Raw genomic sequence first — 25,695 nt, forward strand, 5'->3', positions numbered from 1 at the left:
GATTCAACACGAAAAAAACAATTAAATTACCAAAGGGCGCAATAACTACAGAACAATAAGCAGCTTACGCAAAAATTTAAATTTTCTAATTATGGCCTTTATAATACAGGCCATAGAAATTATTAATTGAATAATTATTTCAAATTATGTGTAACTGGCAGACGTCTCAAGCAGTGTTATCAAATATTGGTAAAATCGATTCAGATTGAATGATTTCTAACTTATATTATGGAGGTTTTGCATCAGGATGCGAATAAATAGATGACGCTCACAGCTGTTCTCGTCAGAGACGCTGACATCAGAAAAAAAGGACAATTCAAATTGAAAAACTTTAAGCTCTCACGTTTTACTCATTATCATCGATCGCTTGGTTATTTACATGTGGTAACATTCCTCGATCGTTTGTTCCAGACTAAATCTATTATATTAAATTTACGGACAAACAACACGGTAGCAATTATGAGTCTGCGACAACTTTCACATAAGAAATAATGCATATACGTACAATATTCTACAGGAACATTTTAGTTCATCCTCTTAAAGTGATAGATTCCAAAGGGCTCAATGTTTGCTCTCATTTGAGACTCTCATGGGAATTAGCGTAAACCAAGGACTGGAATTACGTACAAGTGATCGCAATCGAATAAATTGTATACTTACTGGCCTTCTTCTTGACTAGTTCATATCAATGTCTACAAAAATTGACAAGAGATCACAACCCTCATTATTTCTTTACTTGACTTCATTATTTCTTTACGTTATCTAATCTGTTCATGCCAAACCCATGAGACCAATCAATCAATTAATAAACTATCCGCAGTTTAAAAAGGTTCCTCACAGCGCTTCTCACGTGGTTTCCACCTTATCAAGGCGGAGAAGCATGTTTCGCGGTTGAGATTAACTGTACGCTGCCGTTCATTACCAGATTCCTCAATCACCTTCGATCTAACGTCAGGCCCTGGACTCTCAGGTAAAAATAATACAGTCTCACTTTCCATCGTGTCGTCCTCTTCCTTATTTAAGTTGACATCTTCCGAGATTTGTTCCGGCGAACTTTCAGACTTGAGGGAAATTTGGCGAAAAACTCCGACGTTCACTGGCTTTTTCGCCATAATAGGACATAAGTTCCTGAATCTGTTGTTATTTCCTAGAGATATCTGGTCCACAGGTAAAGGTTGCATCGTGATTTTCACTTCATTACTAGAAGATGAAACTAAAAACACCTCCTCCATCTCGTTCATGTGCTTCATCTTTAGCCGCTTCAGCCGCTCATTTGCCCTCGCCTGGATCCGCGTCTCCCAAAGTCCCATAAACACGCAGCGGAATGAGGAGGAATCCTTTCATTGTTTATCTGCGGGAATTGAGAGCAATAAATAACATTGTCTGTTGGAATCAAGAGCAATAAATAACATTGTCTGTTGGCATCATGAGCAATAAATAACATTGTCTGAAGGAATCAAGAGCAATAAATAACATTGTCTGTTGGAATCAAGAGCAATAAGTAACATTGTCTGTTGGAATCAAGAGCAATAAATAACATTGCCTGTTGGAATCAAGAGCGATAATTGACATTATCTGCGGGAATCAAGAGCAATAATTGATAATTTCAATAATTTGAACGTTATTCGTCACTTAGAAAATAAGACTTGTTTCTATGTTAATCTGCGGGAATAGAAAAAAACGCCAATTGAACATATCTTGCAGCGAAAGCAGTCCTTTCGAGGTTTACCTGCAGATGCTAAACGTATGAAAGGTAAAAACAAACAAAAAATTTAATCGTTTATTAGTTAATAAAGTATCATGTTACCTTTTCTAATCGTACATAGTATCGGCTGAATTTACCATACCAGACCCTATGGTTCCCATAGCATCGCAGAAAATAAGGGCTTTGTAACAACCATTCCCCTCAAAAAACAATCCCGTATATTAAAAAGCATAATAAAACATAATGCCCTAAAACAAAAAGGCTGCAGATTTCAATAATACTTTGTTAGGACAGCGAAGGAGAATTGCACATAGATATCAACTATGCCATGGTGACATGAAAATTTGATATGAGTGCCAACATCCCACCTAAAAATGGAATATCGACAATACGCACAGCGTCATGACAAAAATACTCCTAGAAAAAGGAATTGTAACTCATCATAACATGCAAACATTCGACTAGTGATTGAAATAATGTCTTGGATTGATGTAATAAAACTAAAGCTAGTACTTAACATAACATCTTCGAAGTCCTTTACAAAACCCGCAACCAAAGTGGTAGAAACAACACCTTGAGAGTTTTCCTTATGAGCGTTATCGGGAGTAGTGGCGGTGGAGTTGGTGGAGGAGGGACGTTTGGCAGGGGGCACCTCAATACCGCGCTGCCTGCACCACTTGACGAGCAGCTGTTCCACCAATGGGTGGCCGAAGTTGCGCGCGTCGTCAAGGGGTGTTCGTTGCCACCGGTCCTGGTCAGCGCGGTGGGAGGTTATTTGACATGTTGTTTCTATTTTACAATACTTCTCTTTAACTTCACTTCTTGTTGTTTCTTTGTTTGTCTGTCTACTACAAATATTATAATCGATATTTAACACGCTTCTATCTCTTCAATCGATCTGAAATTTTGCACACTTGCGTAAAGTTGGAGACAATGCATGAATCAATTGACAGAATAAATAATTTTATAACTAAAAAAATTATTATTAAAAAATTGAAAAAATAATTTTGTCTGCTACAAATTTTATAATCGATATTTAACACACTTCTACCTGTCCAATGGATCTAAAAATTTGCACACATGCGTATAGTCGGAGACAATGCATAGATGAATTGACTAAATAAATAATTTTGAAAATTCAAAATTTTGTATATATTAAAAATGTTAAAATTTATTTATTTTTCAAATTTTAAAAATAAAATTAGAAATTCATTTAACATGTGTAACATCGGAGACACTGGATTTTTTAGAAGTGTGGTCTTCAACAAGCAATTTTTGAACATATATTATTATTATTGATGTTACTATATCAATTGAATTGCCAAAACCAGATATCGGTGGTATATTCTACGTTTTTCAATTTCTGGGTTTTCTATTTTAAATATTAGTCTCACTCGATTGATTTGAGAACAAATTGATTGAAAATTGTGGTATATTCAATGCTTGTAAGATTCTGTTATTTCTATGTTACTTTTGATATAATTGTTTTAGGGAGGTTCACTCATTGAGAACGGCACGCAATACCGCTAATTTTAAAGGGTTGCTCATGAAAGTAGTTCAAATGCTAACATCATGTGCACAGCATGCCATGCATAATCCATGTTCTAACATCATGCGCACAGCATGCCATTTAAATTCTATTTTAAAAAACGAATATTAGGAAAAATTGCCTTTATTTTGAAATAACCTGATGGGAATTTACAGCGTCTAACGAGAATTAAGAGGCCTATTAACATTGTCAAATATCACCCGTCTAGTTATGTATGTATAAGAGTTACTGATGTCACTGGAAAATTCTCCCCAATGAAGTTTTCATGAGTTATGTGAACTGTATTACTTCAAAGGATAATTAAATAAGACGACATTCCCGAAAACGAACTTCTCGAGCAGGAGTTAATATTCATGAAGTTGATATTTTTAGTTAATATTCATGAAAAAGGTACTCAAAATAGGCATTAATTAGCACACCTTGGGAGCAGGGTTGATCTGGTACTTCTCGAGTCTCGAGCAGTTTAATGAAGTTAATCATCATTCACAAAATATAGGCATTAATAACCACACCTTGGGAACAGGGTTAATCTCGAGCAGGAAATGAAGTTAATAATCATGAAAAATTCACACAATATAGTCATTAATTCCCGCACCTTGGGAGCAGGGTTAACCTGGCACTTCTCGAGCAGTTAATGAAGTTAATAAACATGGGCAATGCACACAAAATAGCACAAAATAGACATTGATTAACGCACCTTGGGGGCAGGGTTAACCTGGCACTTCTCGAGCAGGAATTCGACGACCTCGATGTGGCCCTCCGAGGCCGCGACGTGCAGCGCCGTGCGGCCGTCGTAGTCCGCAGACTCCAGGTCGGTACCCGCCAGCGCGTGTCTGCACATCACACCCCAGACGGATTGCATTAATTAATTACTAACTAATTAGTTAATTGCAATTATTGCATTAAATCTCCTTAATAAAAGTTCTCAGCAAAACCCAAACATTCATTAACAATTTCGAGAAATTCAAGATAATGTAAATTAAATTATACAAATCCAGGCAGGTCCAGATAAATCAAGTCACATCAAGAAAGTCACACGCAAAAGTAATCAAATTCAGATAGTGTGAAATAAATACAAACGATTCCATACATTTCCTGAAAATATCAACAATTCCAGACAATTTCAGGAATTCAGGAATCGCTATATATCATAAAATCGCTATATGTATAATCAGTGATATCATAGAATTAAAGACTTTAATTATATTTTATGGAGGATATAAGCGCCAGTGGACAATTATGTTATTGCGAAAAGATGATCAATAGTAGTTAACATGAGACAATGATGCAGAGATGCAGATAACAATGAGATGCAGATAACAAAAAAGGGATAACAGAAAAGCTATGATCCATTATCACAGGTAGGAGCAATGAAAAAGGGAGAAATAGCGTCAAGTTTCTAATAAGAATAAACAATAAAGATAAAGTTAAAAAGATAAACTTAAATTTTCCGTCAAACAAACAAAGGGTCGATGAAAGTAAAGCTACCTTCTATGAAGATGGAAATGAGAAAAGAAATTCAAAATTTCTAAGATCTGATGCCTCAATCAACGTTGAAAGAGAAATTATCAGATTCTAATGACACGTACGGAGTTAACAAATAAGATAGGAATAAAATAATGGAAATAATTTAATGCAATAATTATATGAATCGAAAATAATTATGAGAAAGTGAATCGATAATGAGAAAGGGAAGTGGAAAGTTATTCTCGTTTTGAAACAATTGAAAAAAAAAGAAATATATGAAGCTACCGATGGGACAATAGAAGACAGGAAAGTTATAGTCTTTCGTTAGGACGGATTACGAAAGGAAAGGAAATTAATTATTTCTTTCTTGTAGGAAATAATTAATTTGATGTCTTAAAGAGCTAAAAAATGAGAGTGTATATAAAAAATTTATCTTTTTACAATACAGAAGGCGCACTAGGAAAAGGACATTGAATATATTCGAAAAAATGACAACAAAGAGCAAAAAGTAGAAATTTAAGTTTTATGAGAGGCGAATAAAAAGAAAGAGATCAATGAAAAACTCAGTCTTTAAGAACAACGAAGGTAAGCTGACTTTTCGGCGAACGTAAAACCATATAAGGAAGGAGAACTGATGATTCAAAGCGCCGAGGTAAAAATTATAATTGCGAAAGTTAACATAATTTTTCTTTTGAAATAAGTAGAAATCACGAGAGTCATAAAAAATGTAACTCAGTACTCACTGCAGTGAGTGACAGAGAGCACATTTTCTCGTCGACGAAAACGTGAGGTCACGGACGGACGGACAGACGGACAGACAGACTTACGGACATGGCGAGCACAATAGTACATTTTTTCCATAAATGAGAAAATGCGCAAAAAAAGGAACGTTGATGACCTCCTGAGGGAGGAGACGTCGTTAGCGGCGACGCAGAAGAGGAGGTCGAAGAGGACCTGAGCGCTCGACTCGGTCCTGGTGACGCGGGGGTCAATCTTGGTGGAGGTGTTGCCCCGCAGGTTGTCGAAATGGTGGAACTTGAACAAGTTCACCAGCTCCTGCACAATCACAAGTGGAGGAACTTTAAAATGTTCAATAGCTCCTACACAATCACAAGTGGAGGAGCTTTAGAATGTTCCTCCACTGCACAATCACAAGTATGGAAATTGAAAAAAGTTCACCAGCTCCTGCACAATCACACGTGGAGGAACTTTAGAATGTTCAACAGCTCCTGCACAATCACAAGTAGTCGAACTTTAACAAGTTCAACAGATCCTGCGACAATCACAAGTGGAGGAACTTTAACAAGTTCAACAGCTCCTGCGACAATCACAAGTAATGATACTTGAGCAAGTTCAACAGATCCTGCGACAATCTTAAGTAATGATACTTGAACAAGTTCACCAGCTCCTAAATGATGGAGCATTAACAAGTTCACCTGCCATGCGGTTACCCATTACTTCTAAAGTAAAAGTCATATGTACATATAATGGGACTTCTCTGTATTTGAGGGTTTTCCGTTTTCTCAGATAAGCTATCTACGCCGTCGGAACGTCAGTTTGTAGTGTCAGCTTGTGTGAATGTCAGCAGCCTGAGAACGTTCAATTGAGTTCACTATCACTATGTATCAAACGATAACTCGAGTTCACGGTATGAAAGGAAAATATCAAAATTTCAACAGGTTCATAATGTTCTCACTGACTTGAAGGACTCACGATGAAAGGTCTGCTCTTGATGGGCCTTATTTAATGATTCGATCACAAAAAATAATTTTTGATGAAACAGCGCCAATTAGTAGAAAATGTCCAAATAAAAAATCTAAAAATCGATAACATAAAGTATCTGAATGAAAAATGAAGTAAACATGAAACTTCGAAAAGGTTTTAACTCTATTAAGCTACGATTGATTTACTATAATTAATATTTACGTTAGAAAGACTCACCGAGCAGAACTCGACGCCCCTGACGGAGTTGCCGTTCGCGTCGAGCGGCGGCGACCACAGGCAGAAGCCGACGGTGTTGGGCACCACCAGCAGGATGCAGCCCGACACACCAGACTTGGCGGGCAGCCCCACCTTCAGGACGAGACATTAGCGCCTTTGTCAGCAGACTTTCTTATTGTCACTAGTGTCTTTGTCAGCAGACTTTCTTATTGTCAATAGTGTCTTTGTCAGCAGACTTTCTTATTGTCACTAGTGTCTTTGTCAGCAGACTTTCTTATTGTCACTAGTGTCTCTGTCAGCAGACTTTCTTATTGTCACTAGTGTCTTTGCCAACAGACTTTCTTATTGTCACTAGCGTCTTTGCCGGCACACTTTCTTATTGTCACTAGCGTCTTTGCCAGCAGACTTTTTTATTGGCACCAGCGTCTTTGTCAGCCATCTGTCTTTATCTAAATACCGTCTTTGTGAGCCAATCTTGTCACTATCTCCTTCATTTTTGTCCTCACCTTGAAGGCGAACTGGCCCGAGTAGTTGTACATGCCGCAGGAGTGCATGAGGGTCAGGGTGTTGCGTACGGCCTCACACGTCAGCACGGGGTCCCCGGTTAGAGGGTTGATCCCACCGTTGGCGAGGGTCGCTGCCATCACAGCCCCGGACTCAGCAGTTATTTCCAGGCTACACAACTGAGAATGTTTTGCTATGGTTAGATTAAGTTTCAAGAGTGTTTAGCGAAAATAAATATTAAATTAGCATAACGATATCAGAGAAGAGATATTTCATAAGGTGTGCCTTAATCACGTCAAAGTTAAGCACTTAATTACGTGATATGAGTCAGCTGGCAAAGGCTTGATCGCTTACTCTGGTAAAACCGACATGTACTCTGTCGGTTTACTCTGCCAAATTTGCACAATTTTTTCTACAAATTAAGAGGTTATAACTTAGTCCAACTCTTCAGTTCAATAGCACGAATAAAGATACTGTGCTATAACGAGCTGTAAAACTTTAATTATGACACCGCGATCTGATTACAGCTCAATTTTCAATACTCTGAGTGAAATACTATATCACTAAATTCTAGCAAGTTAGTAGCAAAATTTTTAAAGAAAGCAGCCAGAAATTCAGCTTTGGTGCTTCACGGGATGAGTGCTCCTCCTGATCGAGGCGGTCGATATCGGAATGATTTCCTATCGTCGACACTCCTTCCTGATCAGAACAACGTTGACTTTCGTGACACTGTTTAGAAATGATTTTATAAAGTATTATGATGTATTTTACTTGGAAATAAAACTCGAGTGTTTCCTGGAGTTTGGTGCCCGGCGGGAAGCATTTGTTCTCGCGCATAAAGTATGCGAGGGCGAAGTTGCGGTCTGCGCACTCCTTCTCGGACAGGAAGACTGAGTTGTTGAAGCCGAGGTATTCACTGCCAGCCAGCCTCTTGTACATCTCGAGGATCTGGAGAAAAATGTGCCCGATTTACAGTGGCCATTCGTTCAGAATAACTTCGAAAAAAAGCAAGTGAAATAGTCACAAGTAGTAAATATGTCTTTTGGGTTTTAGCATTAAAAAAATCCAAGCTACTCCAATGACAAGCCACATCCCTGTGTTTGAAAATAATCGTATTACACTTTAAAATTCCTAGCCACTCCAACAAACTGATTACATGGAAATATTCCCAGCTGCTCCTACAACTGGTGGCAGCAAGAGGCTTGTGTTAGTGGCCAACACAAAAAATTATTACATGTAATTTCAATGAAAGGAACGGTGGTCGGAGATTAGAAAATATAGGGGTGTGCCGGAACTTATATTGTTTGCGTTTAGAAAGCAGCTTCTACTTTGATGAGGAACAAGGACACGTAACTAACTTGGGCACAATTCAATTCGCATGGAAAATACATTAGAATTTCCTATACGGCTATGTTTACGGTTACCCTTCGTGCTGCAGCAACATTCAATTGATTATATTTCCGTGGCGAAATATTTAAAAATCATTACTCAATTGCCGTAAACTCCACAAGTCGTGTCCTTAATTACTGAATTTTTGTAACATGCATAATTTATTACTTTGCTACATTGTTGTATCATGAACACAACGTAATATTGATACATGTTCAAAAAAACTGCGTGCCTAGCGTTGCTTCTTAAATTGAAAAAACATTTCGTCCGTTATAATCACGTGTGCAACTTCTTTTGTATAGGTGTTTACATACACAACAAAATATTGCTGTTGGGTGAAGATTGCGCGCACACATAATTATTGCTTTCACGTCGTGGTAACATGTACGCTTTATATTAGTTTGTACTCACGTAATCAAATCTGTCAGCGGCCGATAAGGTTGGCTAAAAGAGAGAAATAATGTATTGTTATTACTTCAGATATACTTTTACACGTGCAACAACCTTCCAATAGCACTTTCTATTTCAGATTTTTTAACAACTATATTAACGAGAAATTCAAATACTCGTTAACGAGAAATTCAAATTCGCATTGATCTATTAATATTTTTTTATGAAAAGAAACTAAGAGTTTCAATCATTTAATACTAAAAAATTTCAAATAAAATAGATATAGAAATGATAATTTGAGACCAAACGTCTCAAATTATTCAAATTATTAGTAATTATTGTTTTCTCATTTAAATTCAAATTCTCATATTATACAGGGTGTTTCAGAATTAAGTAACCCTTTTAATTTGTTAATAAATAAAAAACTAAGAACGTTATGAAGTTGAAACTTGTTTTATTTAAAAGAAGAACATTTTCATGGTAATATTGTATCATAGTTACGTCATTATCCTGTATAGCTTGCTAAATTTGTGTTTAATGATCAAGCCTTAAATTTTCATCATGATTTGCTACAGCAAAGAAGAAAGAACAAAAATTATCGCTACAGTCAATAACGATGTCAATAACAGAAGTTCAACGTGATTACAGGATCCATTTCAAAACAAGGACCCTTCAAAAAACACATTTAAATATCTTTATCGAAAATTTGCGGATATCAAAAATTTGCACTCTCGTCAGAAACACTAATGAAGGTTATGAAAGCAACGAAGAGAAGAGCCCTATTTTGTCAAAACAATTGTGGTGGGCATTTAAAAGATATTATATTTAAGAACTAGGATACAATATTACCATAAAAATGTTCTTCTTTTAAATAAAACAAGTTTCAACTTCATAACGTTCTTAGTTTTTCATTTATTAACAAATTAAAAGGGTTACTTAATTCTGAAACACCCTGTATATCTATTATTAGAGGACATCCTACAAGAAGAAAAATCTAATCGGAATGATATAAATTAAAAAAATTATATAAATAAACTGCATCGATTTCGTTCAAACAATGTGCAATGGGTTAATGTAAATAAATTATATGAAATTAATAACACAATAAATTAAACTAATAATGACCCATAAACAATACAACCATGCATATAACCTAAAACAATATACTACCTTCGGAGTCCAGCTCCATCGTCAGTTCATAACACAAAATTCTGTTCAGAAAAAGTTATGTGTTAGTGTTAGTGAAAAGTTAGTGAAAAGTGTTATGAACTGACGATGGAGCTGGACTCCGAAACGTTTTCTCCTATAAAGATATGGTGAATTTTTATGGTATTGTCTTTGCTTTTAAATTCATGTTTAACTTGCGATTTACGCAAACAAGTGATTTTAATACTAATATTCTACCTTGATGAGAGCCGCTGTCAGAATAGCTCCTGAGTTGATCATAGGATTATGGGGCTTGTCTGTAAGAACATCATAAATATATATTAAATTTTATACATTGTGATTATTTATTGTGTTCGTGTAAATAAATATAATTGAAAAAAGTGCCGATGCGAGTATCTGGTCTTGCACAAACTAAACTGATGATTGCATCGTTTGTTTACTAAAACTTCAAATATTTATTATGAAGACATAACGAAGACATAAAAAATAAATTAATTAATTTCATAATAAGGATAAAGAATATAACTTACTTTTATAATCAAGACAAAGTTCGTTGAAAAATCTCCCTGATGGTTCAAAGCCAATGTATTGATGCATCTTTTCAGGGCCGTTTTCAGCACAGGCTATTGCGTACGTTAGAGGCTTGCTGCGACGGAACAAAGACAAAGATTTTTTTAGCTTTATTTAGTAACTTAGAGGCTTTTTAGAAATAAATTGATATAAGTAGTGTTTTATGGTTATAATTTATTTAGAAATAAATTGTAAAAAGTAGTGATTCATGGCTATAATTGATTTATTATACCCACAGCGACGATGAAATTAGCGAATGTTTTGTTAAAATCAAAAAATACCTTTGGCAAATTTATCATCATTAATACTACTTAACTTATTAATTAATTATTCCATTAATACGACAAATGCAATAAGTGCTTTCTTATATTGATTTGCTGAACAAAGAAAATTGTTTTCCCGGTCAGCTGAACTGATAAACATGGTCGCAATTCAGCCAAAATGAAAAATTCTTATAACACAAAAAACATTTTCTTAAACCTGATGGACTGTAACATTGATCTAAAGTTTGTTTTCTATTTGAAGAATTTCAGTTATTTATTTACACTGTTAATCAGTGGCGTATGCCTGAAGTGCATGTGGGCTATAATGGAATAAATGTTCCAATAAAAAATAGCATATTATAAGATCAGATATTTTCGATCAGATTTTTTTCCTGGCTTAAAATAAAAGAAAACGGTAGATAAATTCAACATATCAAAAACGTTTCGGAGATCAGCTCCATCGTCATTTCAAAATTATATCGTCATTCTGCAAAGAAAAGCCATATTTACAATAAAAAGATTGAAATACAAAAAGATTGAATTACAATAAAGAGATTGAAACCTGGGTTCTGATAAACCGGCCACGGAATATCAAAATTTATCGACTAACAATTTCAAGCGAATAATTACGATAGGTATAATTAAGGCAAGGTTTCCGTGTGAAAATATAAGAATGTTCGTTACTTTGTCGCTCGGAGCTGATGATGGAGCTGGACTCCGAAACGATTTCGGTAAAGATTTAGGAAATTTAAATGTCGTTTTCTTTGCTTCTAAGACCTTGGAGAACTTGCGATTAGAGCAGTCTAAGATGTAACAATTTTGAGTTTTTACTGGCATATATTGAACTTTTTTGCTTCTAACTATGGAATTTTCCATGAACCATCACAAGTTAGCTGTGGACTTCAATATTCAATTCAATATCCTATTGTAAAATCATATAATCGTAAATAATTATTGAACTTTTTTGCTACTAACTATTGAATTTTCCATGAACCATCATAAGTTAGCTGAGGACTTTGTATCTGACCTGCAGGACTGGATGGTGAAGGACTCCTTCACGTCCCCAACAGAGTAGCGTTGCCCGTCCACCGTGCACATGGACACCGCCCAGAACTTGGGGTTCTTGTTCGCCAGTTGGGGGATGTACTGAGTGGTCTGTGGGCGTGAACAAGTTATTTATTTAGTTGGTATTAATTTAGTTGATATCAACAAGTCATTTATTAAGTTGGTATTAATTTAGTTGGTATTAATTTAGTTGATATCAACAAGTCATTTATTAAGTTGGTACTAATTTAGTTGGTATGAACAAGTCATTTTTATTTAGTTGGTATTAATTTAGTTGATATCAACAAGTCATTTATTAAGTTGGTATTAATTTAGTTGGTATTAATTTAGTTGATATCAACAAGTCATTTATTAAGTTGGTACTAATTTAGTTGGTATGAACAAGTCATTTTTAAGTTGGTATTAATTTAGTTGGTTTGAACAAGTCATTTATTAAGCTGGTATTAATTTAGTTGGTATGAACAAGTCATTTATTAAGTTGGTATTAATTTAGTTGATATCAACAAGTCATTTATTAAGTTGGTACTAATTTAGTTGGTATGAACAAGTCATTTTTAAGTTGTATTAATTTAGTTGATATCAACAAGTCATTTATTAAGTTAGTATGAAAAAATCATTTATTTACTTGGGATGAAAATCAATGGTTATGTTGAACGGTAGAACGAGCCATATTAGTCGTAGGCATTAAAATCAATGTTGATAAATAAAATATGGTTCAAAATGTACGGAACAAAAGGGAAATCCGTGTCATTTCATGGATTTTTTTATGTCCAGGTTTTGCGTAGAGTCAAACAATTATTATGAGACATGTCTTGCATTTTAGTGTTTCACGGATTATTATTTTCGAAAAATTCCGAGTGAAATATTAACCAGCGTAATTATTCTCACAATTCAATAGTTGTTAATATTATTGATGAAATACTAATTTTGAGCTGAAGTGCGGTATGCAAACTCACTTGTCCGTTTTGGTTGTTCTTGCATTGGTGATAAATCTTGTCAATGTCGTCACAGAATGAACGGAACTCCGGGATGACGAAGGAGTGGCTGAATGCGCGAACCACTATCTCAAGGTTATCAGAGATGATCCTGAGTGCATGTAAAGGATTTGGCTGCCGTATGACAATTTTTAAGTGCGCAAATACATAGAGTTTCGAAAAATATTCAGCTCACATCCACATGAAAGCCTCACAAATTAATGCCAATTATAATTTTTTATTTTTAAACTACAAAACTAATCGTCTTCTTGATCATCATGTCTCACCCCATGAAGGTCTAGTAGTTAACAATGAGAACTTCATTATCTTGACTATCATGTCTCACCCAATGAAGATCTGGTAGTAAACAATTCGACCTTCATTATCTTGCCTATCATGTCTCACCACTTGAAGGTCTGGTAGTAAACAATTATACCTTCATTTTCTTGACTATCATGTCTTACCCCTTGCAGGTCTGGTAGTCAACAATTATACCTTTATTATTTTGACTATCATGTCTCACCCCATGAAGGTCTGGTAGTAAACAATTCGACCTTCATTTTCTTGTCAATCATGTCTCACCCCCCTTGCAGGTTTGGTAGTAAACAATTCGACCTTCATTTTCTTGACTTCATGTCTCACCCCTTGCAGGTCTGGTAGTAAACAATTATACCTTCATTATCTTGCCTATCATGTCTCACCCCATGAAGGTCTAGTAGTAAACAATTCAACCTTCATTATCTTGCCTATCATGTCTCACCCCATGAATGTCTGGTAGTCAACCAAGAGGCTGTCGTCATCGACTTGGTTGATGCGGTTCTTCACTTCCTCGACGTTCTCGTACATTTCCCGCAGCCTTGGGTCATCGCTCCGCAAACCTGTCGTCAGGAGGCCCTGGTGTGCAGTTCAATATTTTATGTAACTTCTTGTGATATATTTCATTTCATGTCATATGACATTTCAGTCATATTTATTTAATGTATCTTCAAGGCAAAAAAGGCTTGGGTGTAGGTAGAGCACCATGCAGTCTCAGGAAATAAAACAAAAAATATTTAGGATTAAGGATTTAAAATATTTAGGATGAGGATTTAAATACTCAATTCAAGCCCATCTTCAATTTATGCATAGTACAATGTTCTGTACTGTGCAATGTCAATATATGTACAATGTTCGCGGGAGTGAAAAACATTCAACTATACTATGGATACTCTGAGAACGCCTTTTGAATTAATTCTCTATTTTAATTTAAGATTAGATACTCACTGCTAAGAATTTCTTAACATTGATGGTCTTTGTCTGCTTGTTGCCAAACATTTCGAATAGTCGGGTCTCCACGTCCGAGAAATGCAGCTTAACCAACCTGTAAACGAAATACAATTAAGGTTCGAAAGGAATTTAAAAGCAAAGAAAACGCCAAGCAAATTCACCATATCGATATTGAAAACGTTTCGGAGTCCAGTTACGAAGGTTCATTCCCCAGTGTTGCGTTTGTGTTAGTAGCAGTTGATTCATGCAATTTCGCCAAATTATTCATTATATTATAAGATTTGTTCAAGATTGATTAAAAGATGTCATTCTTATTTTGAACTTCATACGAGTTTAGTTGCTCTAGCTGTCTAATAAATAGTCGGTTCAATTATTGGGTGAAAAAATTTCAAACGAGAGATGTATAATATCTGGCGATGCGTCTCGCTAAGCCTGAGCATCTTCAGGGCATAAAATGGAGCAGCTGAGTAGATGAGGAGCTTCATATATGGCTGCTGGAGAGATACAAAGTTGAATTTGTGAATGGAATGTGAGTAAAGTTCTTGCACAGTACAGGTTACAGTCGTTGTAGTTGTGAAGTCTCAAAGTGCGTGGAGGTCCAGTTGATTGGTTGTTCAGGGATGGATGATTGCACTTGATCAGAATCACATCCACTATTTGTAGTCTGATGAAGTTCGGTTCGTTACGTAGAATTTTTGTATTCTGTACAAGTTCTTTCCGGGTTAATTTGGTATTGGGTGTGATTGTCCATTGCACGGGTTTTTAGTCGTCCTCAAGCTAGATGCATTGTGAGTCATCTTGGTAGGGTTGTAGTTGTCATGCTTGGTTGATGATGATGAGGCTATGAGACTTGTTGAGACTTTTTGACTCAAATATTGTACTAATTATTAGAGAGCTAAAGAAACTAAACTGTAACGTTCTAAAAAATTGCATTCTTTTATAAAAATTCAACTAAATGTTGAATTTTTATAAACTATTATATATTATATAATTATTATATATAATTATGTAAACTAAAAAATAATAAACTGCTCTGCCGCAATTTATTATTTTTTGCATATTTAACGCGGAAATCTTTCTTCTATTGAATTTTCACTCCACCCAGCAACGTATCTCTTTCAAGTGACGAATGCTGGTCAATCTTAATTTCTTTTTGCCAACGGAAGAACCTTGACTGTTACCAAAGGTCACTGGACGGCCAAGCGCTAGCCATGGACAAGCAACAATATAAGATACCATTAATAAAATCAGTACTTCGACCTTTCTTGCCGACATTTCTTGTTTGCATCCAAACGTGATTCGAAGTTCAATTTACAACTGTGATTTGGTAATCTGACGAGAAAACTCCAAGGCTACTGAAAATATAAATTTAAAACATTTGACATGAAAATATGAGTGTTACGGATAAATATCTAAATATTAGCGACAAGTTTGATTGAAGTACCAAATTACAAATATCAAATCCAGACGCGTTAACCCTCATATTTTATTAGTGGGAACAACAAACTTACTCGACGCAAGAAGACACCGATCGATTGATTTTCGGCTTGGGAAATGAAATGGGTTTACGTAAATGTGGATGAAGCAGAAGAGGGTCCATTCTAGGTTTTGGCATTCTTTTTTCAATTGATACGTCTTGAGGAGCACCAGAGTCTTGTATATGTCGATCCTCTTTTTGACATTCAGCTACAGATGAGCTACCACTTTCATCTTTATCCAGCTCTCGCATTGTTTTTAACTCAGCATGATATTGTACATCCTCGTTTCCTGATTCTTCTTTCTCTACACCCTCTTCATCTTCGTCTCCTAATTCCATATTTGCTTTTATCTCTGCTTTATTATTCGCATGGTGAAATGAATTTGAAGGCGTATAATTTCCATCGAAAGAATAAACTAATTTATGGAGGTTCTCTTCAGAATTGAAACTGTCGAAGGTTGGCACCGCGAGAGACGTCGTATTGTTCGATGTAAGTCTTGATATTTCCTCCACTCCATTAATTGTTCTAATACTTGGTATCAACTTTCCTTCTTGTATTTTTTCTCCTACTTGACCACATGGCTCTATTCTTTGACAAAAACCTGGATGACTTTTTGAGCATTTTGTTGATGCAGATGATTTTTTAAAACTATTATTTGTTAGGGTTTCGTCCTTACATCTCATGTTTCTATTGACAAAAAGTCTGGGAGAACAATCTGAGTCGGAAATTTTATCGAATGTTACATCAGATTCGAAGGTAACTGAATGCCTCACAGAATGACATCGCGGACAATTGAAATTATTTCTGTTGTTGCAAACTTTATTTGGTTCGGTAACGGAACTATCTGGTAAATCACTGGTCATGCGGTTCATCAGGCAACTTTTAATAGGTTTGCCATTGACGAAGCAATGGCAGGCTGCTTCTGAAGTGTTTGGAGATGTGATCAGATCCTTGCGTTGTTCGCTTCTTCCAAAACATTCTTTTTGTGGAGGATTGGAGACATTGTATTTTAGAGCGTATGTTTCCGCTGCGCAATGTAAATCTAATTCCGGGTAGTTTGAGATTGTTTTATTGGAGTCTACGCAATCATGCCAATTGCATTTAATGGCTTTGGTGCATCGTTTATCACGCTTTTCAATACTTTCATCAGTTGAATCAACACCATCACTAAATTGCACTTGATTCGTCCCGTTTGTCGTTGCTGGAATAAACGGTGAAGTCACGGCCCCGAAAAACGGGTTTTGTTCTTGAGAAATATCATCTTCTGAAGTTAGGATCTGCGAGTTTGCATCTCGGGAGGAACCTTCCACCTTTGCAACGCCATTAGATGAAAGGCTATGTTTCTTGTGGGATGCGTGAACATCAGCAAGACATGCACAATTTTTGATAGATGATCGGCGACGGTGAACAAACATCTTGTTTTTCCTCATGCCGAAACTTTTTAGGCGGATCAATAAGAAGTGTAGCGTATTTTGATGTATAGATAGCTCCAGGGAGGGAATTTCGGAAGCAATTGAGCGCAGTGATTGAAATGAGAGTTTTTTCAAAGTGTTTCTTTACCCCTGGCGAAGGGATTTTTTTTCAACTTTCTGAAATGGTTCATGGTTCCAAATGAGATTGGAATGGGTTTTAGACACAGGTTCGTTATGGCAGCCTCGAGATGTAGTTGGTCGCCAGTTTTTCGTATTAGCATCCGTTCAATAAATTTTAATGGTAGAAATTTGCAAAATCTAAAAAAATTCCTGATTAGATAAATAGTTTACTACTATTTTTTTAGCTGAAGCTTTTACGATTATGTCTCCAATTATTATTTTTCAAATTATTGCCAGGAGAAGTACAAAATTAAATTTACTTTTGAATTGTTACTCAAACAGTAACTTTCGCACAATAAAAAGCAAAACTGTCGGAAGCTAATGATAATACTTATATATAAACATTGCTCAATTTTATCTTAATTTCTTTACATTTTGGTATACACACACGGGCACAATGACCGCAACCCCGCCCGAATGCGATCCACAACCACAACTGTGGTCCTTGAGGGTCTACACTCACAACTGTGGTCCGTGAGAATAGACCTTGCCTATGACAGTGTGACACTCCTGACGTTCAGCTCAAGAATAGATCACTTAACGCTCTGCCCGCTGCATTAGTCAGCATGCTGACTACCTTAATTGACACAGCAACCTTGTTTGGGTTTCGATTTTTTTTCTAATTTTAGTGCTATGAGACAAACACGGGAAAAATCCACGCGCAATCGTAATGTTTTTTTGTGTTAAAAGTTACATTTTCCCTCATTAATTCTGTGGAAATAATTATGCGGAAAATTTACCTTATTCAATTTTATTAAAAAAAATTTCTAAAATAAATTTTCTTCCATTCAAATTTTCAGAATGGAGTCTCTTAAATTCCCAGATAGAATTTTCTAGAGGAAAGAAAATTTTCAGGAGGAAATTTTCTAGAACTATTCTTTCTTAATGAATGATGTAGGATAAATACAGCATTAAAATGCCTTATTTAAGTAAACTGGCGTAGAATGTACCTGGCGATATCTTTATATGCATAAATATGGATATAATTAGCATATTTTTTTCATTCCAAGACTCATTCACGCTCCTATTCATTTACTACTTTACTAACTGACAATAATGATTAACTCGAACTTTCAATCGCCCCTTACATTATTTTACTTTCACGCCGGCACTCTTGCAAGCACTTTCTCCCTCGTTCACTCGTTTTCTCCCTGACTCATCTTCTCACTCACTTTCTCACCGACATTTATGCAGACTTCAGCACGCATCCACTCTGATTCCGTCACTTTTTAGCGCATTTTCTCATTTATGAAAAAAATGTACTATTGTGCTCGCCATGTCCGTCTGTCCGTCCGTCTGTCTGTTTGTCCGTCCGTGACTTCACGTTTTCGTCGACGAGGAAATGCGCTCTCTGTCACTCACTGCAGTGAGTGCTGAGTTATATTTTTTATTTACTCATTGACTCACATACCCACACTCAACGAGATTCTCAAGGTCATGTTCAAAAAATAGGGTTTGCGTCACAAAAGCTTGGCACTTGCGAAGCGTCATGGGTTATTTAATGTGGTGGCTTCTTCATTTTTCTTATAACTTTATATTTATTGGAGTAATTTGAACGAAATATTACTGTAATTTTGATTAACTTGAAAGCTACTCTGGATAATACGGCATAATTCAACCGCTAAAGAGCTGCTGGCGTTAGAGTTATCATGTTAAAGTATCCCTCGTTTCTTGTATGATTCTCTCGTATAACTCATAACCAATGCCCAGCTAAATATTTTTAAAAAGAAGGCAAGCCTCGGAACTACAATACAAAGATAACACCATGGAATTACAATGCAAAGCCAAGATGCATTCGTCTTACTTTAATGTAATACTCGGTAACTCAACGTAACTTAAATCATTTCCCAGATAACTCTATGCAGTTTCTTGTTATTCACAACATTTGTCCACCCAGTAACGCATGAAATTTTACGTGATTGCAAGCGCGTTACCAAAACGCCGCGCACAGGCAACCGCGTTACCACAACGCAGCGCGCAGGCAACCGCGTTACCACAACGCAGCGCACAGGTAACCGCGTTACCACAACGCAGCGCGCAGGCAACCGCGTTACCACAACGCAGCGCGCAGGCAACCGCGTTACCACAACGCAGCGCGCAGGCAACCGCGTTACCACAACGCAGCGCGCAGGCAACCGCGTTACCACAACGCAGCGCGCAGGCAACCGCGTTACCACAACGCAGCACGCAGGCAACCGCGTTACCACAACGCAGCGCGCTGGTAACCCCGTTACCATACTCCACATTCAACACTACTTTATGAATATTTCAAACATATTGCAGATAAAAACATCACCTAAAACGCATTACCAACTCCATTATCGAAGGCGTTTAAAAATACATATATGAATCCTACCTTCTCCTTACCCATTTACCTCAATCAGTTACACTTCCACCTCACGTTTGACATCACTACACGAACTCGAAAATTTGCCCAAGAATATTCATGCACAAAACTCTAACGTGTGAAGAGAATTGATTATTCACAAGACATACGCCATCCATCTCAAACTCGAATGACTCGTGTGAGACACGTTCGGATCCGAAATCTTAATTCATTCTATTGCCTTACAAGTTGTACATCGATCACCGCTACATATAGATTGTCCTCCTCGACGACAACATAGATTAGAAGAGTACGATGTAGTGGTAAGCATTCTTCTATTATCAATTTTCTAACTGATTTTTGTTCGTTATTCATGTATTCATGTATATATGATTGTGGTCCAGAGGAATCCGTAGATTACATTCAGAGAATCGGTTTTACTGGTGTCCATTAATTACTGTACCATAACCCACACTGGCATTGTGTGTATGTTTGTGTGGTGTCAGTTAGTATATGTTAATATTCTATCGTGTTATCCGGTTTGTCTTTTATTCAAAGTACATATATTCTAATAACGTTTTGTATATATTGATCAGAACGGATTAATCTGTATATATTTTAGTCATCCGATTCGTCTTATCTTTTATTCATTTTAGTTTTGTTATTTATTACCAGGAGTCTGGACCGTGAACCAAATCTATTATATATATATAGAACATACGCACTAAGGATAAACTGACACGTTATTATACAAAGGATATATACACCTGAGAACCTCAGGCCTATACTTTCAAAAAAGTTAAGAGATCGTAAATTCATCAGCCAATCATTGACGGCCTTTCAAGCAAAATCCACCAATCATAGACAAGAAAATAGAGCGTAAGTACTTACGTTCACTTGGCGAATTTTAAAAGTATGGCCCCCTGGGGCGGATCCTCAACAACGCACGCATTTTTTAGTTAAGTCACGTTGTGAGCAATCACAATTTAGTTCTTAATTTTAGAGAGGATGGACACATAAGAAAAAAAATCAATAGTAGAAAGAGAGATAGCGACAGGACTCTTCATAAGATTACAATTTAAGTATTAAAATAATGACAAAAAAATCGATAGTAGAAAGAGAGATAGCGACAAGACTCTTCATAACATTACAATTTAAGTATTAAAATAAAGGAAAGAGCTAATAAAAAGGAAAATATACGCTTGATAAATATGATCAAATCTACAAAATGTGACGACAAAAAAATAGAAACGATTAGAAAATATTTGAGTTTTAGGGATGAAATCGAAATACCAGCATGATAAGAGGAGCAAATCTTAAACAAAGATATCAAAAATGTACAGAAGGAAATAATAAACAATTTTCAAACCCAAAATCATAATATATTAAAAAATATGTAACTCAGTACTCCCTGCAGTGAGTGACAGAGAGCGCACTTTCTCGTCGACGAAAAAAAAAGTCACGGACAGACGGACTTGGCGAGCACATTAGTGCATTTTTCCATAAATGAGAAAATGCGCTAAAAAGGTCAGAGATGTTTGAATAATTGAGGTACTCACTCGTAGACGTGTGAGGAGACCATGCTGGACGGTACTCACTCATAGACGTGTGAGGAGACCATGCTGGACGGTACTCACTCTTAGACGTGTGAGGAGACCATGCTGGACGGTACTCACTCATAGACGTGTGAGGAGACCATGCTGGACGGTACTCACTCATAGACGTGTGAGGAGACCATGCTGGACGGTACTCACTCATAGACGTGTGAGGAGACCATGGCGCTCTTGCGACGCTCTCTTTTCTTGGGCTCGTAGCCGTTGCTGTCTGAGGGCAGACACCCGACGAGGTCCGCTAGGAAGGTAAGGGCAGAAAATTTCAAAGTAATTTATGCGCACGAAATTAACTGGAGATGTTAAATTAAATCTTGCCATTAAATTCAACTGTCACTAATTCTATTGTCAAAAATATGTTATGAAAGATGTAATTTAATGTTCCCTAAATTTTACGTAAGACAATAAATTTACATACAATTCACTTAAAATATACGTAATTGACATGTTTCATGATATTCGATCGTGTTTTGATATTCTATTGTTATGACACGTGTCATGGAAAAGTCATGAAATTAACTGATCTCATCGAGGTGATCTCAGGCGAACAGCAAAAAATAAATATGTGCATGTGAGCAGCAACAGAAACGAGGAAGGGACTGGTGAACAGTAACAGAAACGATGACAATCGTAACCCATACCTTCTATACCTCCTAGAGGTATGAAGATACTTCTATCCCTTTCGTTTTAACATTCATAAGAGCACTTGACGTTTGAGGAATTAATTGTAATTAATAAATTACTTTACCATAAAATGTATGAGTAAACTCACCGCTATCTTCACCGTTAAGTTTAGTGTAGGCGAGGGAGTTTGCAAAAACGTTCAGGTCGTCAGAATCCATGCTGGCCATGTGAAGAAGAGTCTTCAATGGAGGGGCCACCGGCAACGAAAGTTTTCGAAAGGATAATGGGTTGCTATTCAGTGTAGGGGTGGAACCTACGGCGCCCGAGGAGAAGAAGCCAGTATGATTTGCCCTGTTTGGCGGAGGCGATGAAGGGGAAGATGATGAAGAGGAGCGGACTAGAGTTTCGGGTGCTGGTGCTTGAGCCAGGCGATCTATCGCTCGTTTGCGGACAACGGTGGGCGGATCGAGGCTGCCGTTCATTAAGGGACGAGTATCTTTTTCTGAGCTGGAGATTAAAAAAAATATAACTCAGTACTCACTGCAGTGAGTGACAGAGAGCGCATTTTCTCGTCGACGAGAACATTAAGTCACGGACGGACAGACAGACGGACAGACAGACGGACAGACGGACATTGCGAGCACAATAGTGCATTTTTTTAATAAATGAGAAAATGCGCTAAAAAGCGCAACGTGAATAAAAAATCTCATTATAAGTTATTTAAAAAGATATTTTAGCGTAAATTTTCAGCATTTTTATTTTTGTATAGTTCAAAACATCAGAGCTGTTTAATACTAACCAGATTTTGCGAAAGCAACGCAAACCTCAACGTATGCACATAAATTAATGCCGACAAAATTTATACAATGAAATATTAAGTATGAACTATGAAATGAAGTAAAAATCTATTGAATATTTAGAAAAAACTCAAGTAAAAATAAACTGACGCTACTGGCGTGTGAGAAGTGTCTTGTGAGAGGAAGGCCACGAGATTGTCACCAAGAGTCACTCTGTGGGCGGGTAAAAACTTTATTAATTAACGACTCAAAATCACAGCATTTCTTGCTCGTACCTTGTACGAATAATTTTGTCTAATTATTGTGAAGAGGTCCTAGTTTTTTTCAATATTAGAAATATTTTTCCAAACATTGGTATCGTAATTTTTGGTATCATTTTTCCCATTGGTAACGTAAAGCATTAAATGTATTGAAATTATTATATTTATGTCATTTCGATTTAAGAATAAATTAATAACTCACTCCACGATTATCTAGAATTTAAAGAGCAATTTATTATACTAGAACTATCAATTTCATTGTTGCGCTTTAATACATTGCGGTCACTTTGATTAAATCGACTGTCAAGATCCTTATACCCTAATTTATATAAAATTGTTAATGGTATATGTTGTGTTGTTGTGTTGGGTCACTAATATATTTTTCACACTGCATTATTCTGCATATTGCTCTAGTTGTTTGCGAATGTTTGTTTATGCACGATATCAAAGAAGCTTATTATAATATGTATTCCTAAATTCTAATTTTTTTGTATTACAGTACGTACAAATAAGGCACGGGCACAAGTTGCATATCTCACAAAAATTGTCCAAATTTCAAAACTTATAAAAATACTGCTTAAAATTTTCTTTTACAAGAACAAAACAGAAATGCAAGGCAAGAAAATACGACAAAATAAATCACTTCAACTATAAAATAATACAACACTTGATATCAGTGAGAAAATCACACAGTGCAACGAATATGACCTTCACCACTTACTTACAGCCGAAATATTCAGCCCAGAGAAATCAGAAAACAATTAAGCAACAACACTTCAGGGCTCAATAAGGAAACAATCGTCACTCTGGCGATTGCTGTGACGGAAATAGTGTTACATAAAATAATGGATCAGTCGCTCCGGCTAAACGAATTATGAAATGATTAATTTGGGCATATTGAGGAAAAAAATGTTAATCACCACGTTCGAAAACCTTGACTCGGGGATTGATTTAACTAAATTTTAATTAATTAAAGTGTATTTTTTTTCAGAAAAGTCTAAAAGTATTCCTAAGCTCAGCAGGTGAGTCATTCCATAGGGCTCAATGGCTTGAATAAATCTATAAGATTTTCTCACTCTAACACATCGTTATTAAGAACGGTAAAATTAAAGCATTATACCAAACTATGCTCAAACATGAAATTGATACAATAAATTATATTTTACACACAATAGTTTCCAGGTTTGGGATAGCCGTGATACTTACTTGGTGTTGTCAGCGGCCATGATGGTGGGTAAGGCAGGTATACTTGATTGCAACGGGAGCAAGCCTCAAGCTCTGCAAGGTTTCGGGAATCATTACTTCTCAGTCATTTATTTATTTCACTTCAATATTTTATTTCACTTCAATATATATTTAAAATTGATTTCAAATGTACAACCAACACAATTTTTCCAGTTGCCCATCGACAGCATAATTTTCCGATCATCATTGTAGCTATGGCCATTTAGAATTGTTAAAAAGGTATTCATCTACGCGAAATCTAGAAAAAGTGAACCGAGTGGCTTTAATACTAAAAATCATTACCAGGAACCCTAGCAAATTCAAAACCAATGAGAGGCGATCGTGCAATTTTGGTAATCATGATGCGTGGTTCTTTCCAGGTGCATAAAATATTCTTAGCTCTGGATTTTTAAGAGGATGGTAGATTGCTACAATTATGAATTATTAGAAGAAGTTCTTACCTTCATATAAATAAATTGCCAGAATTGGAAATTACTACCTATTATTTTCGGAATGTTTCGGAATGTAAAGGGCCCTTACATGACATTAAATTTATTATGCATCACAACCAGACCAATTTAGAGGAAAATTTTTTCTTTTCCTGAAATATTTCGTAGAGGGCTGCGGCTAAAGGTCAAATGTAAGATCTTTTATAATTAGGCATCGACTTGTTTGAAATCAACGTTTAATTCATTTCACAGAAAAGTAGTGTCGAAATGTTTTCCAAAACTTTTTTAACTAATCATGTACAAGATATGTTGAAAGGATGAAGCCGTATGTGAACGTTCTATTGATTTGGATTCAATATCGAATGATTACACGAGCTTAATAAGTGGCATGATTTTATATTTATCTTCACTGAATGTACATTACATATTTAAATGGTTTATTAATTTTTTTTCGTGAATTTCGAATCAATGAAAATTATTTGTACAATGTTCGCTCTAAACTGACATGAAATTTAACGCTTTAAATTTTCAAATAACTGTGTGAGTCTAAAACTGAATTAAAATAAAATAACTAAAAAATTATCGAGTATCGCAAGTTATGCAGGAACATACCTAGACCGTTCATTTCAGCAGGTTAGTTGACTTGATATTTCGGGAGTAGGAAGTATGTTTATTGTTTAAGCGTCTGACTTTTTGCTTGCATTATCCGGAGACTTCGACGCCCGGCAGTTAGCTATCCTACATCTCTGACATGTAACTTAATATCTGCAGTGTGTTTTTGAAAATACCTGTAACTGCTCTCAGTTAAAATTAACCTTCTGTTACTATACAATTTGTTACCTGCAGTACAAAATATTTACACAATTACCTAATTGAAACCAAGATTATCCATGGGATGAATAACATGAGCAAAACTAAATTGCGCCAGACGTAAGATCTTAAAATATTGAATTAATAATTAGGGTATACAGAGAGGCGCTCGTACCTGCAGTTGACAGGGCGACGTCGCGATGCAGTTTGAGCCTTGCGGTCGCGTCTGCTAGGCCTGCTGCTGCTGAGAGTGACGCGGACGCTGGGGCACCGCT

At 36.2% G+C, this 25,695-nt stretch overlaps 1 protein-coding gene across 3 annotated transcripts; it reads right to left on the reverse strand.

Moving 5' to 3' along the window:
• Window positions 1-336: 336 nt before the first annotated feature.
• Window positions 337-25,655, reverse strand: LOC108664449 (glutaminase kidney isoform, mitochondrial). Of its 3 annotated transcripts, XM_018151037.2 has the most exons (19): window positions 25,596-25,655; window positions 24,144-24,215; window positions 22,828-22,890; window positions 22,029-22,387; window positions 21,401-21,497; window positions 14,248-14,344; window positions 13,745-13,878; window positions 12,967-13,096; window positions 11,973-12,100; window positions 10,643-10,758; window positions 10,350-10,408; window positions 8,967-8,999; window positions 7,938-8,114; window positions 7,169-7,345; window positions 6,663-6,794; window positions 5,620-5,777; window positions 3,952-4,087; window positions 2,279-2,456; window positions 337-1,351 (listed from the first exon to the last, which is right to left on the reverse strand). In XM_018151037.2, exons 2-19 carry the CDS (start codon window positions 24,161-24,163, stop codon window positions 1,341-1,343), a joined length of 2,205 nt encoding a protein of 734 aa, XP_018006526.1. In that variant the 5' UTR covers window positions 24,164-24,215; window positions 25,596-25,655; the 3' UTR covers window positions 337-1,340. The 3 variants fall into 3 exon arrangements, with proteins under 3 accessions (XP_018006526.1, XP_018006527.1, XP_018006525.1); XM_018151038.2 differs by lacking the exons at window positions 21,401-21,497; window positions 22,029-22,387; window positions 22,828-22,890; window positions 24,144-24,215; window positions 25,596-25,655 and adding an exon at window positions 21,245-21,259; XM_018151036.2 differs by lacking the exons at window positions 21,401-21,497; window positions 22,029-22,387; window positions 22,828-22,890; window positions 24,144-24,215; window positions 25,596-25,655 and adding an exon at window positions 15,762-16,937.
• Window positions 25,656-25,695: the final 40 nt, after the last annotated feature.

This window comes from Hyalella azteca, unplaced genomic scaffold (assembly GCF_000764305.2).
Source record: "Hyalella azteca isolate HAZT.00-mixed unplaced genomic scaffold, Hazt_2.0.2 contig2797, whole genome shotgun sequence".
NCBI classification, from domain to species: Eukaryota; Metazoa; Arthropoda; class Malacostraca; order Amphipoda; family Hyalellidae; genus Hyalella; species Hyalella azteca.